This window comes from Sorex araneus, chromosome 5 (assembly GCF_027595985.1).
Source record: "Sorex araneus isolate mSorAra2 chromosome 5, mSorAra2.pri, whole genome shotgun sequence".
In the NCBI taxonomy this organism is placed as follows: domain Eukaryota; kingdom Metazoa; phylum Chordata; class Mammalia; order Eulipotyphla; family Soricidae; genus Sorex; species Sorex araneus.
Window position 1 is genome coordinate 178899673 of NC_073306.1, and position 16855 is coordinate 178916527.

At 41.4% G+C, this 16855-nt stretch overlaps 1 protein-coding gene and 1 non-coding gene across 2 annotated transcripts in view; one reads left to right on the forward strand and one right to left on the reverse strand.

The window, feature by feature from the left end:
• Positions 1-16855, reverse strand: part of TXK (TXK tyrosine kinase) — a 41020-nt gene that overhangs the window by 5182 nt on the left and 18983 nt on the right. Inside the window, exons 8-11 of the mRNA XM_004607994.2 lie at positions 15044-15118; positions 11899-12070; positions 9613-9829; positions 3916-3980 (exon numbers count right to left, since the gene is read on the reverse strand). Coding sequence (XP_004608051.1) covers positions 3916-3980; positions 9613-9829; positions 11899-12070; positions 15044-15118 — 529 coding nt within the window. The remainder of the gene's footprint in view (positions 1-3915; positions 3981-9612; positions 9830-11898; positions 12071-15043; positions 15119-16855) is intronic.
• On the forward strand, positions 11162-11262 carry LOC129405450 (small nucleolar RNA U13). The gene has a single exon (XR_008630591.1). It is a non-coding gene; the product is annotated as a small nucleolar RNA U13 (small nucleolar RNA).

Consider the following 16855-nt stretch of genomic DNA (forward strand, 5'->3'; position numbering starts at 1 on the left):
TGGAAAGAATTCAGTAATAATAATCTCTATTTAAAAAATAACCAAAATAATCCTTTTTTTTAATTGTATGAAAGAACATCCAAGTATATGAATCTGAAGAGAAGTTAGTAGTCAACTTGGGTTGTATAGTTCCTTGTGTATACAGTTTAATAGCTTTTAATTATTTATTAATGCCTTCCTACATTTTTCATTCCCACCTACTCCTCTTTACTCCACCTTTAAGCCCTTTATGGAAACAAATCATTCTACTAGGAGAAAGGATGCTAGAAAACCCAAGGAAAGGAATCAATTTTTAATTTCTTTTTTAGTTTAGCCTTTGCAGAAAAGAGAAAAGACTGCATTAACGAAAACATTTGTGAGAATGAACTGTGAGAAAGAATGATGTCTTATACCACCACCACCATCACCAACCATCTCTCTAGGAAAAAAAAAAATCCCCTGAGCTGGAAGATGAGGGAGGAAAGAAAGGAAAGGGAAGTATTGGGTGGGTGGTTGACACCGCGCCCTGACACTCCACCAGGACTGCCTGGGTCACATGGCAGGGAAAGAAACCTCGTCCTCCACAAATCAGTGCGATTCAAAAGCAAAACAGAACCCAAGAATTACAGTTAAGCCCCAGGGACAATGCAGGAAGAGTCTCAAGAAAACACGTGGATCTGTCCAGGTCGATGGGAATTCAGTAGGCTGGTAGAGACTTCTAATAACAGAGAACGCTAGAAAGGAGGGAAAGGAATCTTGCAGACTGAAATGCAGGATGAGTCAGCTGACCTCTGTGTGAATGATCCACCAAGAACAAAACAAGAGGATGATGCAGGCTAGGGGGCCAGAGTAAATAGATGGGAGCCAGCCCCTGTCCGCCTGCCAGTCCACGGACTCAGGAGCTACACAGAATTTGGGCACTGACACTGAAAAGAGACTGAGAGAAATCCTGAATGGACTGGGATTAAGTTTGTAACAACTGAAAGGAGACTTAAAATACAAATTCCACTGAGTTGTGAAAAAACAAAGTGTAGTTTGTTTTGTTTTGTTATATCTTTGTTTGGAGGCCACACCCAGCAGACTCAAGATTTACTTCTGGTTCTGTATTCAGAGGTTACTCCTGCCAGTGCTTGATCACGATCACAGGATCACGAAATTCCGTTAATCATCGATTTCTCAAGCGGGCTCAGTAACCTCTCCGTTTGTCCTTTCCCTGAGATCTTAGAAGTCTCTCTCTACTTGGCCTTCCCAAGGATGTCGCACTGGAGGCTCTTTCAGGGTCAGGGGAATGGGATCCAGCTTGTTACTGGCTTTAGCATATGAATACACCATGGGAAGCTTGCAAGGCTGTCCCATGTGGGCAGGAAACTCTCAGAAGCTTGCCAGTTTCTCCCAGAGGGAGAAGTAGGTTATAAGATATCACTTCTGGGAGCTGGCTTTTAAGTCTCTAGATGTTGGCCGTTGATGGAATTACACACACCTGGGTTCCTCTGCCGGTACCTTCATGCCAATGCTTGGGGGACCATAAATGAGAATTGAAAAGGATGCTTGGGGAACCATAACTGGTACTGAGGACTGAACTGGGTCAGCCACACACAAAGCAAATACCTTAACCCTTCTACTATCTCTCTGGCCTAAAGGTTCAATGTTGTACTTATTTATTTATTGGTTCAGTGGCCTCGTTTGGTGGTACACAGGACTTACTCCTGGCTCTATGCTCAGGTTTCACTCCAGGTGTTGTCTGGATAACCATACGAGGTTCCAGGGATTGAATCTCAGCAAGCCACAATTTGTACAATCTCTCCAGCCCAAGGTTCAAGTTTAAAAAAAACAAAACTTGCCTCTCTCCGCCCATATGTGACCCGAGCGGCCGCACACGTGTGGCCCCTCCGTTGCTGAACACCCATGATTCCAGAGGCCCAATAACTACTTTCGGCACCAGCAGCTTCCTGCAGAAATGCCTATAGACTGTGAACTAAGCTACAGCCCCACGCCACAACGGGAGAGGAAAGGGTTTTCTCTCTAGGCTTTTTTCTTTCCCTGGTGGCGGTGTGGTGACTGCCATCTTCTAAGGCCCACTAAAGAGAGGTATGAGCTTACAATGATGCAGTTTCTGGCAGAAATTTCTCTGGACTTAGTTACTAAAATACCAGAAATCCAAAACTGCATGGCCGTGACAATGGCCGCATGACCTCATATGCTCTTCATTCTCAGCAATGGAAAACAAATTATCAAATGCTGCGTTTTCGACAGGTCTGATTGTTGGGGGAAAATTCCAAATAATAATAGTGACTTTCCTGTTGAAATATTGAATGTAATCAAAGTAAAGAGAAAGTAAAGTGAAAATCATCAGCCACACAGGCGGTGAGGGGGGGATGGGAGGTATACTGGGTGGAACATGTGCACTGGTGAAAGGGATGGGTGTTTGATCACTGTATGACTGAGACTAAGCCTGAAAGCTTTGTAACTTTCCACATGGTAATTCAATTAAAAAAATACATTTTAAATTGAATCACCATAAGATACAGTTACAAAGCTGTTCATGATTGAGTTTCAGTCATTCGATGATCTAACACCAGTGCTTTCACCAGTGAACATTTCCTACCACCAGTGATCTAGCTTCCTTCCTGTACCCTCTCCCTCCTGAAACTATGGCAGATATTTTTCTTCTCTTTGTCTCTCTCTTCCCTCTCTCTCCCCCTCTCCTCTCCTCTCTGTCTCTGTCTCTATCTCTCTCTTTCTCTCTCTCTCACCCTCTCTCTCTCTCTTTCCTTTTAGGCATTATGGTTTGTAATACAGGTACCTACTTTCAGCACTCAGTTCTTGTCCAGAGATCATTTCCAACTATTGTCACTGCCCTAACTGCCCTCTGCCCCCCACACACTTGTGGCAAGTTTCCAACAAGATTCAATTTTTTTATATTAGAGCTGTTGACTCATGCTGATGACAGAAAAATATTAGAGCTGAAGAAAGTTATTTTTTTCTTTTACAAATAGACATCTACCAAAACTTTTTTTCTTAGATTCTTGCAAGTGATAAGTAGACTGCAAAACTCTTTTAAATTTTAAGATATGAAATAGCTTATTCATAGAGAGCTAAAAAAGATAAAAAGCATTGCCATGATATCTGTATATTTCACAACTAACATGGGTACAAGTTTTAAAAATCACTGTATCACTGTCATCCCATTGCTCATCAATTTGCTCGAGCGGGCATCAGTAATGTCTCTATTGTATGGCATATCGAATATGCCACGAGTAGCTTGCCAGGCTCTGCCATGTGGGCGAGATACTCTTGGTAGCTTGCCAGGCTCTCTGAGAGAGGTGGAGGAATCGAACCTGGGTTGGCCGAGTGCAAGACAAACGCCCTACCTGCTGTGCTTTTGCTCCAGCCCAATAGTTCTTGTACCTTAGCTATCTAAAATCATGAGCTTTCTACACCAGATACTTTTAACAATTCCACAAGAATACAAACATGCTTTCAGACACAGAAAAAGCCCTTTGGTTTTTTACCAAACTTTGGTATTAGCATAGAAAAAAAACCACTTGAACTGCCAATGTTTATGAAAACATGAGAAAACTTAATTTTAATGGCTTCTGTGCCTCTGTTGTTTGTAAACCGGCCTAACTTTTTCATTAAAATTGGCTGAGGCTTTTAAAATAAAGCCTTGCATTCTCTGACCTTTATTTCACTTTAGTTTCAGGCTCTAGTTCCACAGCTCTTCCTAGATAGTACAGATTCTTAAGTTCAAAAGAATTTCAACTATTTTTAGTTTTAACAATATTTAAAGTTATATAGAGTCGATTGTTAAGCCACACAACTACATTAACATATCCCTCAGAGGGGGAAAAAAAAGCAAAGCTACTATCATTTTTAGTGTGTTGGTAGACAAACAGGAAGTCCCTCTTATGAGTATATGAAAAATATGTTATGTACCTTGTCATTCCGAAGTCTGAAATTTTTACAATACTGGAGGAACTGACCAAACAATTCCTTGCCGCCTGCAGAAAGAAAAGAATGCAAATATGAAAACAAATTTTTCTTTCAAAAGTTTCTGCTCTCGTTTTCCTTAGGGTATTCGGATCCCTGCACCTTCTCTGTGTGCATAGCCATGTTGATCTTATGTTGATGCCTGGCACAGCTATGTAGGTTTTAATATATGAGTTAATACATGACTTTAATGATTCGTCTAAGAAATAACAGAAAAAATAAAATTAGAAAACTTTTTCTTTGAGAATATTTAACTTTACAGCAAACATTTTTGATAAATATAAAAATTAGCTCAATCTAAGTGATAGCTAACTATGAATTTTGACATTATAGTCTAAACTCTGGTGGAGGATGTGGTGTTAGAAAGTTGTTTCCATGGGTGTTAGGAAAAATGAAGTCATGAAACTTGCTTATAAATGAATGGACATGGAGAGTATCCTGCTGAGTGAAATGAGTCAGAAGGAGAGGGACAGAATGATTACACTCACTTGTGGAATATTAAAAAACATAGTATGAGACTAATACCCAAGGACAGTAGAAACAAAAAACAGGAGAATTAGTCCACGATTGGAGGCTGCTTCAAGTGCTGGGGGAGAGGGCAGTTGGGATAGAAAAGGGACCACTATGGCAATGATGATTGCAAATGATCACTCTGGATGGGAGCTGTGTGCTAAAAGTGAATAAAGGACCAAATATGATAACCTCTCTGTATCTGTATTGTAAACCATAATCCCCAAAAGGAGAGAGAGAGAGATAACAAAGAACAAACAGACAGAAACAGACAGAGAGAAGAAAGTGCCTGCCATAGAGGCAGGTTATGGGCTGGAAGGATACTGGGGACATTGGTGGTAGAAAATGTATACTGGTGGAAGGACGGGTGTGGGAACATTGTACGACTGAAACCCAATCATGGATAGCTTTGTATCTATATATTTCATGGTGATTCAATGTTTAAAAAAGGAGAAAGTTGTTTGCATGAACCCAATCATTAGTAGTAGTGTTTACAATGTTGCTGCACATAAAAAATTATAAATAGTCTGCATTTGAAAAGTTAACTTAATAATTTTTAAAAAAAGGAAAGTCCAAGATAAAGAACAAATAGAGAAGTCATGACATATCTCTGGGATCTAAAAGGAACTAATAAAAATGAAGAATCTTTTTAACTTATATTTTATTGAAAATGACCTTTTAAATGGGGCCAACCCAAGATAGTACAGTGGGTAGGGCACTTGCCTTGCCCGAAGTTGACCAGGATTCTAACCTTAGCACCCCTAAGCCTGTAAGGAGTGATTTCTGAGCACAAAGACAAGAGCAAGCTCCAAGCACAACTGTGTGTAGTCCAAAACTCAAAATATATTCATAAGAAAATAACTAGTTGCAATAATTTCACATTTTTTAAAAATTTACCACAGTGAACTAATTTTAGGATCATATAAAACAGAGACAGTCTGTTTGATGCTAACACAGTTGATTTTTAACCAACTGTAGAGAAGAAAATGGTTTCTTTGTCCTTATGTAAAACAACAGGTGGAGAGAATTTTTCTCTTTTTCATTAATTTGTGCAGATTTTTGGTGAAATTTGCAATAAGGATCCAGAGAGAGACTCATTGGAAGATGCAGACAAGTGCCAGCAATAGTCTCAAAACCAAGGCACAGGCAAGTCCTTAGTTGGTCAAGTCCAAAACTAAGGCAAACGACTTGTTGGTAGTGAATATATTTTAAGTGGTATCTAGTTAATAGGGCTGGAGTGATAGCACAGTGCATGCAGCCCACCCAGGTTCGATTCCTCCACCTCTCTCAGAGAGTCTGGAAAGCTACTGAGAGTATCCCGCCCTCATGGCAGAGCCTGGCAAGCTACCCGTGGCGTATTCGATATGCCAAAAACAGTAACAACAAGTCTTACAATGGAGACGTTACTGGTGCCCACTCGAGCAAATCAATGAACAATGGGACAACAGTACTACAGTGCATCTAGTTAGTAAACAGAATACAAAAGAAAGAGATAAAGAAATAAACCAAGGGTGGGGGGGAATGTAGAGAAGCCATTTGGAGCAAGTAGAATAACTGAAACGGTCACCAATCGAGTATTGAGTTCTAATCTCTGTCAAGAAAGACAAACAGCATAATAGTGGTGGTGGGGAGGTGCAATAATGGTGGTATTGGTGTTGGAATATTGAATGTGACAAATCATGATGAACAACCTTATTAAAAATCAATAAAACAGACGAGAAGCAGAGCCTCCCGCCTACTGACCGTGATCCTGAGGTCTCCTACCCCATTTTGGCACCAGAGCAGATTCTTGGAGCCATGCATTTTGACTGCGAACTGAACTACAACCTCGTGCAGCCCGGGGAGGGATTTTTTTCCCTCTCCACCCCATTTTTCTGAGCGAAAATGGCGGCAGCGGCAGCAACCACGCGGTGAGAGCCACCCTCTAAGACCCCTACACCAGGAGGTAGGACTTTCTTTAGTGACGTAGCCTGTAGGTGATCCTGGGAGGGGAGGTGTTCCCGGCGCGCCTTCCGCCCAGAGATGAACCAAGAGCCGCGGCACGAGAAGCAGAGCCTCCCGCCTACTGACTGTGATCCTGAGGTCTCCTAACCCATTTTGGCACCAGAGCAGATTCTTGGAGCCATGCATTTTGACTGAGAACTGAGCTAAAATATTAGAAACCCAAAACCGCGCGGCCGCTATTGCGGCCGCGCGGACTCAAAATCTTCACCTTTACCAAGGATGAGAAATTATTAGATGATGCTTATTCAGCAGGCCTGATTGTTGGGGAAAATTTCCAATCAACAATAGTGAGTTCTGTATGGAAATATGAAATGTACTCAATATATAGAGAGAATAATGGGAATATCATCAGCTACTTAGATGGGGGGTGGGGTGGGAGGGGGGTGTATTGGGGTTTTTGGTGGTGGAACGGGTGCACTGGTGAAGGGATGGTGGTTTAATCAGTATTTGACTGTGACTTAAACCTGAAAGCTTTGTATTTTTTTTTGTTTTCACGGTGGTTCAATAAAATATTTCTTTAAAAAAAAAAATCAATAAAACATACAAATTAAAAAAAAAGAAAGACAAACAGGTGAAGTCTCAGAAAGTGAGCTAGGTAAAATTGAGATCACATTCATCCATTCAAAAATCTGCTCAATAGGCTTTTTTCCCTTCTGGAAAATATTCTCCCTTGAGCTTGTAGCTCTCTTTTCTCTCTCCTCACATCTCTGTAAATTTCTTTCAATAAAAACCACTTTATTTCACTTTTTAAAAAACTGCCCGATAATAATAAAAAAAAATCTGCCCAATAACCTCTAGCTGCATCTGCTTGCTGTCCTATGTGCTGGATATATGAAGAATGTGCCAGAGGAGCACAAACCCATGGTCTAGCGGTGCCACTGGAGCACCAAGCATGGCAGAGCGCTCTAGGTGCCAGACACTGTCTCAATGTCCTTGAAACATTTTGGAACCCTGCTCACAAGTTCCTAAGAGGCTATAATCCTCCAACAAGCCCACAGGAGTAAGGTGTTAAGGTGTTATAATTTCCACTTTACTTGCTAACTAGCTGGTCACACCGCTAGTAAGAAACACAGGTGATCTTTCAACCCGGGCGATCCAGCTCTCGGTGGTTCTCAGCCCCGGCTTCACATTGGACTCATGATAGGAATTATTTTAAATTTCGAATGACTAGATCCCTGGAGATTCTAATTTAATTGGTGTGAGGTATGATCTGGGTATTGTAATGTTTTAGGAAGCTTTCAGCTCTAGGGTGGGGCAGAAAGAATGAGGAGAGAGGGCTTTTATGTGGTACTTGGAGCTGGAACTTTGGTGGGGAGAGAGGAAAGAGAGAGGGCAACAGTTAAATGCTTCTAGAGGTCTGAAACCAAACTCAGATTCTCTAGCAGTGTAAACCAACACTGAGTCAATGAAAAAACACCCTCCCGAGTGATTCTAATGTACAGATATTTGAGAACCATTCATTTCTGTGTTTTTGTTGCTTGTTTCTTTCCTCTTTTACTTTAGGGGGAGGAGAGGGGCACACCCATCTCTGTCCAGGGATTACTTCTGGCTCTGTGCTCAGGGATCACTCCTGGTGGTGCTCAGGGACCACATGTGGTGCTGGAAGTTAAACCTGCAAGGCAAGCACCTTATTCCCTGCACTGTCTCTCCACAGTTCCTGCAACCACACTTTGGTACACTTCAGAAATCAGGGTCTTCATCTCAAGGAATTTAGTGTTCAAGACCTAGCGAAACAGTGTAAATAATGAACGGTAATATCACTGTCACTGTCATCCCGTTTCTCATCGATTTGTTCAAGCGGGCACAGTAACGTCTCTCATTGTGAGACTTATTTGTTACTGTCTTTGGCATATCCAACACACCACAGGTAGCTTGCCAGGCTCTACTATGCGGGCTAGATACTCTGGTAGCTTGCCAGGCTCTCCAAGAGGGGCGGAGGAATCGAACACAGGTCGGCCGCATGAAAGGCGAACGCCCTACCACTGTGCTATGGCTCCAGCCCAATGAACGGTAATATGAAATGATAAATAATAACTGCCATGCTATTCTCAGTCATGAGTAGGATAAGCAATGGTGTCCAACTGAGGGCCAATGACATGACACCTTCCTCTCTCCTTCACATGCCAGCCTGAATGAGGAAGAATCTGGTCCCCCTGGCCCTGGTTAATGGAAATATATGATTATTTCTAGGTAACAAATTAAGGGGCTTCTCACAGACTCTCAAAACCTCATTGGAGTTCATCTTGGCATTTAGAATGAGATAGGGAAGGGCACAGAAGAACTGGGAAAATGAGCATCATGAATTCACGTGGATAGGGGAGAAAACGTTTTCCAGGGGAAGGTAGCAAGGCCGAGAGGCAGAACTATTGGCATTTGGAGCAAAACAAACTGTTACTAACTTTTCTGGGTAGAACTTTTCTGGGCATGATCTCAGAATGTCGCTGATGCCACTACCATAAGGGCAGATAATCCACCTTCCCCCAGGGGCACCTCTCACCTGGGTGAGAGCCCAGAGGCAGGCGGCTCTCCCCATTGCCCCGGTGCCTGACAGTGTTCTTGGCATTGAATAGGACTCGGCACACACCTGGCTGTTGCCTGGAAAAAAAGAAGAGAGAAGGAAGGAAGGAAGGAAGGAAGGAAGGAAGGAAGGAAGGAAGGAAGGAAGGAAGGAAGGAAGGAAGGAAGGAAGGAAGGAAGGAAGGAAGGAAAAAAGGGGAAAGAGAAGGAAAAAGAGAGGCCAATGGGCTGAGAGATCCACACTGTGTAAGGGCACTTGCCTAGCTCATGCCAACCTGGGATCCCCTGGGCAGGAATTCCTGAGTGCATAGCCAGGAATATACCCCTGAGCATTGCCAGTGTACCCCCAAAGCAAAAAGGGGGTGGGGGGAATGTACATTATTTTAGTTAGTTGATTAATACACTTGTTAACTGGGTGAGGGCATATTTAGTGCCTAACCTGACTTGGTTATCTATGGCATCGATAGGAGAGTAAAAATAAAATTATATTGCACCATGAAGTCTTTGCATAGGGGAATACTTAAAAACATAGCCAAAGGAGAAATATTCACAGTAATAAAACTTACACATGTGTGTCGTGTAAAATAATCCGCGATTTCAGGTGACACTTACTAGATCTCTATGAATGAAGCAGTTTCTCTCCAGATACTCCATTCCTTCGCATACGTCCTGGCACATGCTCAGAAGCACTTCCTTCCGAAGCCTTCCTTTCCTCTCCCGGAGGTAGTTCAGCAGGCAGCCCTTTTCCATGAACTCTGTCACAATATACAGGGGCTTCCGCTGGATACACACTCCGTAGAGCTGAACCAGACGCGGGTGAGATAATCGCCTGTTTAAAGAAAAACACTCTCAGGAAGGGCTGGAGAGATAGTCCAGCAGGTAGGGTGCTTGACTTGCATGTGTTCAGCCCATGTTTAATCCTCAGCATCCCATATGGTCCCCTGAGCCTGCCAGGAGTGAGCCCTGAGTGCAGAGCCAGGAGCAAGCCCTAAAATAGGAGACAGGGTTGTGTGGCTCAGTGGTTGGGCTTATGTCTTGGATGAGTGATGCCCTGGGTTTAATTTCTGGTACTACCCACAGTAATAATAAAATTTAAATTAAGCCATGTAGTGATGGAGGTTGAACTCACTAAAAAATATTCTTGGATTTTTACCTGAAACATACAAAAACATTAATTCAAAGAGAATTAATTCTAGCATTGTTTACAATAGCCAGAACTGGAAAGACCGAGTGTACATAGAACTGGAGAGACAGTGCAGGGGTTAGGAAGCTTCCTTTGTACAAACTGACCCCAGTTTGAATCCCAGCACCCACATATAGTTCCTTGAGCATCACTGGGAGTAATCCTTGAGCACATAACCAGGGATAAATCCTAAGCAGCACTGGGTGTGGCCCCAAAACAAAACAAAAGTTGTATATCTGGTATATCTACCAGTGGAATACTACTCAACTGTTAAAAAATTGAAACCTGTCATGCTGGGTCTAGGGTACAGTATCACTGGGGATTCAACCCCAGCAGCAAGATAAACCAAAGAAGAGATAAACAAATGGAACCACATCAAACTAAAAATCTTCTCTAGAGTCAAATAAACCACCACAGACCACAAAGGTGACTTACTGTCTGCAAAAAGATCCCTGCGTATCACACATTCAAAAAGAAGTTAACAAGCAAAATATGTAAAGAACTCATACACCAAAACCAAAAAAATTTCTATTTTTTAAATGGACAAATTTGAATAGAGAAAGAAAGATTATACAGTGGGAAAGGCACTTGCCTTGCATGCAGTCAACCAGCTTTGATCCCAGACACCTATATGGTCCCAAATCCCTGCTAGGAGAGACCCCGGAGTACCACCAAGGGTAGCCCCCTCCAAAAATATGAATAGACTCTTCTTCAAATACACCATATAGATGGCCAACAGTTATACCGAGAAAAGTTCAACATCATTTATTATGAGTGAAATGCGAATCAAAACCTAGTGAGATATCACCTCAGATCTGTGAGAACAAACTTTATCAAAAGACTAAAAACAGGAAGGGTTGGGAAGGTTGTAAAATTGTTGGTGAAAATATGAATTGGTGTTACTTCTTTGTAGAACAGTATATGGATTTTTTCAAAACCTGAAAATAAAGAATCCCATGTCATCCAGCAAGATCAAGGATCGTTTTCAAGTCCTTAAGCATGATTAAGGTGTTCACATGTGTGTGCGACATGTGCCTCCATAAATCTTGTTAAGCATTCAGCACATTACCCATCTAACATGCACTTAAAAACAAAAAAAGAGGGTCTGGAGCAATAACACAGCAGGTGCGTCAAAAAGCAAAAAAAGAAAAAAAATTTTGAGGTCACTGTGATAAGTAGAAGATGCCAGATAATGAAATATAATTAGTAAGTGATCTCTGTCAAATGTGGAATGTGAACAAATAAAGCAAGATAATAAGACACTGCAAAAATACTCCAATTCTGTGAAAAATATAGTTTTTCTAGGCCAAAAAAGGGAGAAGGAGGAAGAATAACAGCTAGAAGGGGTCAGTTTGACAGCCAAACGACACTGCAATTTTGGTGATGGGTGCAGTGAGATATACGCTCAAATAGAAGTGCAAATCCTACTCCTGAAACTTTTATTACAAATGGTAAATAAATACAATTTTATCTTTAAAAAATAGCAGTGTCTCATCAATCCAGACGTAGGCATTTTTTTCTAACCCCATCTTACAGGTGAGAAACAGCTGGTAGGAAAGGTGACATAACTTATGCAGGTCACACCGAGACCTGTCCTGGTCACACAACCAAGAATAGAAATCCAGGTGACAAAAAGCCCTGTGCAGCTGATGCCGAAGTTCACATTCCTTCAATGACACCAAATGTTTGCACTTTCTGATGATGTTTATACTTACATCATCACTTTAGCCTCCTCAATGAAATCCTCTTCAGACATGGAACCTTCGTTAATGGCCTTGATAGCCACATGGACATGTGCCCTCCATTGACCTAAGTGGACCACGCCAAACTGACCACTTCCAATCTCTCTTACAAAAGACAGCTCAGAGGGGTCAATCTCCCACTTTTCTGGAAAAGTCAAACAAATATTTATGAAGTCAGACTATCCAGGTTCAACCCCCAGCATCACATATAACCTCCCAACCCCTGTCAGGAGCAAGCCCTGAGCTCATACATATAATAATAAAATAACCCTCTTGATATTGCAGAGAAGTATCACGTCTCAATTTTTTAAACCTCCTTTTATATACCACCACTACCACCTGCTGGAACTTGTCAGTACTGCATTTAAAGAATTCTAAGCGATAGAATATCCTTGTACAAGCTTTGAAAAATACAGTCATTGTTTTTATTTTTTTTTTTCCTGAGCATTGTTTGAGGGACCAGGGTGCTTTGTTCAGAAATAAACCTAGGGCTCCTGGTTCAAACCATGTACTCAAGTCCTTTTTAAGTATCTCCCAGGCCCTAATAGCTGCTGGCTTAAAAGTAATATTGGAGGGGCTGGAGCAATAGCACAGTGGGTAGGGCATTTGCCTTGCACGAGGCCGACCCGGGTTCGATTCCCAGCATCCCATATGGTCCCCCGAGCACCACCAGGAGTAATTCCTGAGTGCAAAGCCAGGAGTAACTGCTGTGCATCGCTGGGTGTGACCCAAAAAGCAAAACAAAAAAAGTAATATTGGAGAATATATTTGTGGCCTGGAGATTGGCATGCATTTATTCAGCAGAGCAGAACTATAAAGGAACATAATAATAAATGATATTTAATAAAATTTGTGTTCTTCCTGGTTGGTAAGTAGTTCCAAAGATGGAGAGATAGAGCACATTCCTTCCAGGAAGGAGTCCCAACTTTGATCTGTAGCACATAGTCCCCCAGCACCATCAGGTGTGACCTCTGAGCACAGTCAGAGCAGCCCCCAGTGCCACGGGATGTGGCCAAAACCCAAAAAGAAAAAAAAATATTTCTCTATCAAATATATCCCAATTAAAAATAAAAGTTAAGCCAAAGACTTGAAGAAAATATTTCTCAAATATGTACTGAGTACTGAGCAAACAATTCCTACTCAGAATATGAATAAATTAATCTAAAAAGACAAATCACTCTGTTTTTAAGAATCAAGGTTCTGAACAGAATAGCATCTTACCAAAAACAAATATTCAAGTGGCTACTTGGCCAGATAAAAATTTACCAACCTAATCTGTCATTAGAGAAATAAGTATTTAAGTTGTAGTGATATCACTGTATCACTGTCATCCTGTTGTTCATCGATCTACTCGAGCGGGTGCCAGTAACGTCTCCATTCAGCCCTGAGATTGTAGCAGCCTCTCCTTACTCATCTTTCCCAAAGCTGTTGTATTGGAGACTCTTTCAGGGTCAGGGGAATGAGACCCATTATTGTTACTGGTTCTGGCATATTGAATACGCCACGGGGAGCTTGCCAGGCTCTGCCATGCAAGTTGTAGTGATATAACACTATAAATTTACCAGACAACCTGAAGAAGATGTTAAACATAAAAATAATAAATATTGGCAAGGACATAAGTGTAGAGAAACTAGAAATATTGTAACACCACTGACTCAAAAATATCTTAATAGAAGCCTTTTGGACTACATCTGAATATGTGCATATCCTCTGACCCATCAATCCTACTATTCAGTACATACCCAACACTGTTGTGTTGGAGTTGAACATCAGATAAACATGTAAGGATAATGGTAATATTTGATAGAAAAAAAAAGGTGTACAAAGAAAGAATGGTGACTCAATGGTTGTATACTTATGCCACGGATCACTGCATTCTCATGGAAAAACCCATTCACATCTAACACCATGGGTGAAATTCACAGATGGGATGATGAGAGCAGGAAAGAGGTCAGCACAAAAAAAAGGACACTTTATCTAAATCAATTTTATATAAAGAGTAAAATATCAAGCAAAAATGAATTGAGATACAAACAGCATACCCTTTTGTATTTTGGAAATAAAATGTTTTAAAGCAGAAACAACACAAAAGCCCTGTTAACTGAAGAATGGGTAATAAAATAAGTATTTTTTTTAAAAAGTAGAGAAAATAAGAGAACTTTTCAGGGACAGAGAGATAATACGAGGATTAAATCTTTTGTCTTGCACACAGTTGACCTGGACTCAATCCCCTTTATTACGTATGGTCCCCTGAGCACAACGCCAGGAGTAAGCCCTGAGCACTGCTTGTTGTGGCTCCAAAACAAAACCAAAAATTAAGTTTTCAAATTAAATATTATTTAACTTAATAAATTATAAGCCACAAAACTTTTATTATATATATACATATATATTATTTATGGGGCAAACAGCAAGCACCCATAAAGTCCTGAATCCATTTTTATCCAATTAAAATAAAAATCTGAGTCCTGGTGCCATTTTTTAGTAGATTCTGAATCTCATTAATGAGGAAAGTTGAAGAGAATAAAGTGCTACCATATTTAAAAAAAAAAAAACAACCAGGAATCCTTAGTTCTTATTCTCACAGATTTTCCAGAACCACAGTTATTAGAAAAGGGACAGACTAAACTGCACAACTCTATTTAAAATATCTGCAAAGGATACTTTCAGCTACTCTTTTTGGTGGATAATTGAAGACCTGTCAGTCTTATAGCCTAGGAAAAAAAAAAAAAAAACAGCCCAAACAGTAAAGAAAAAATGTTGTCAGGAAGTCAGAGTGATAGCACAGCAGTAGGGCATTTCTCTTGCTCGGTGACTGACCTTGGTTTGATCCACCAGTTGTGTCCCCCTCCCCGCCAAAAAAAATAATAATAATTTTTTTGTAATGTGTCAAAAGAGTTCCTGGTAATATATAATGAAATTAGAAATAGAACTAAGACATTTATCTACAAAGTTTAGATTGCTTTTATAAGATGCTTATATTAAAGACCAGAAAAAGGGCTTTAAACTTTGAAAAGGGACCTAGATAGACATTGCAAGAGTGCTAAGAACTTCAAGAGCATCTCAAGGCTCTTTCACTGGGTCTGACATTTGACACGAGCACACAGGCCTACGTTACCATAGCTAAATCCAGCCGTGGCTGGCAGACAGCTGCCCATCAGTCCCAGTGGGTGGCGGAGACGGGTCAGGAGGCCTGGAGAGGAAGGGAAATCAGCATCACAAACCTTATGCCAGGGAAAAAACACCAAAACATACAAAGCAAGACTGCTCTTTAACTAAATTAAGCCAAAATTATTCTCCAGTCCAGTTTATTTATTTTTTTCATTTGAAGCACACTTTTTATAACTAAAATATGCTCACTGAATATAAATGAAAAAACCCAAGAAAATGAAAAGATGAAATAAAATAAAATCCTTCGTGAAACCTTAGCACCCAGAACTATGTAGCTATCATTTTGGTGAACATATTTACGGAAGTCTCTATAAGAATATTTAAAGGTATATATGCTCCATACAGGTTAAAATAAAAAAGCATTTGCAAAGACTGGAAAACAGAAGCTACCTTGGTCAATAATAGGAAGAAGTATCAGTGTCCATTGTATGTAAAACCCACTGCTAGGCAGATTTAAAAGATCCTAGAGAGTACCAAGAGGAACGAACACACACAGGCTCCATCTCAACCAGGAGAGGAAGGTAGATAAGAGGTAAGTCACTGTCACTGTCACTGTCATCCCATTGCACATCGAGTTGCTCGAGCGGGCACCAGTAACGTCTCCATTGTGAGACTTGTTGTTACTGTTTTTGGCATATTGAACATGGCATGGGTAGCTTGCCAGGCTCTGCCATGCGGGAAAGATACTCTCGTTGGCATGCCAGGCTCTCTGAGAGGACAGAGGAATCAACCCAGGTCAGCCGAGTGCAAGGCCAACACCCTACCGCTATGCTATCGCTCTGCTCCAGCCCAATAATAATAATCACTGTCATCCCGTTGCTCATCGATTTGTTTGAGAGGGCACCAGTAACGTCTCTCATTGAGAGACTTATTGTTACTGTTTTTGGCGAGAGTATCGAGCCCGCGTGGCAGAGCCTGGCAATAATAATAATAACAACAATGACAACAATAACAGTAAGTCCTGTAATGGACATACAGAAGGTGATCTGGGTTCCAGAGAAAAGTTGCCTCATACATTGTTGGATTCAAAGGAGCAGTCTTTTTCTGGGTAACACCTAGCAATGCACAGGGGTTACTCCTGGCTCTGCACTCAGGAATCACCCCTGGCAGTGCTCAGAGGACCATATGGGATGCTGGGAATCGGTGCTGGCCGCATGGAAGGCAAACGCCCTGCCCGCTGTGCTATTGCTCCAGCTCCAGGAGCAGTCTTCTGAGGAGAATGGCACCTGCTGTGATCCGGGAAATAGAATTAACCTCTGAGGAGAATCTAGGAAGGAGTTTTAGGCAGAAGTCACTTTATGAGGGAATGATTCTTGGAGTTGTGAAGACTGATGGGGCTATTTGAGTGTGGGGGAGGGGGATGGGCAGGAATGAGTCCAGATAATGCTCCAGTTATAACACGCAACCTGAGCCAGGTTAGGGAGCAATACATCTTCCTGCAGGAGAGAGAGAGCGATGGAAAGATACAAATAAGGGAGTCTATGAAGACAATGGTAAAAAAAAATCTGAACAAAGAATGGGAAAGGATTCTTATGGGATTAGGGCCCTCATCTCACTGGGTCTCTATTTCACATGATCCAAATAAAACACACAAAAGGAGTTACCTTGTTACCTTAACCTCTCTAACCTCAAATTTTCTTACTGGATAGCACAGCAAGGCCTTGCACGTGGCCAATGTGGGTTTCTGGGCATCCCGTATGATCCCCTGAGCACTGTCAGGAGTGATTCCTGAATGCAGAGCCGGGAGTAACCCCTGACT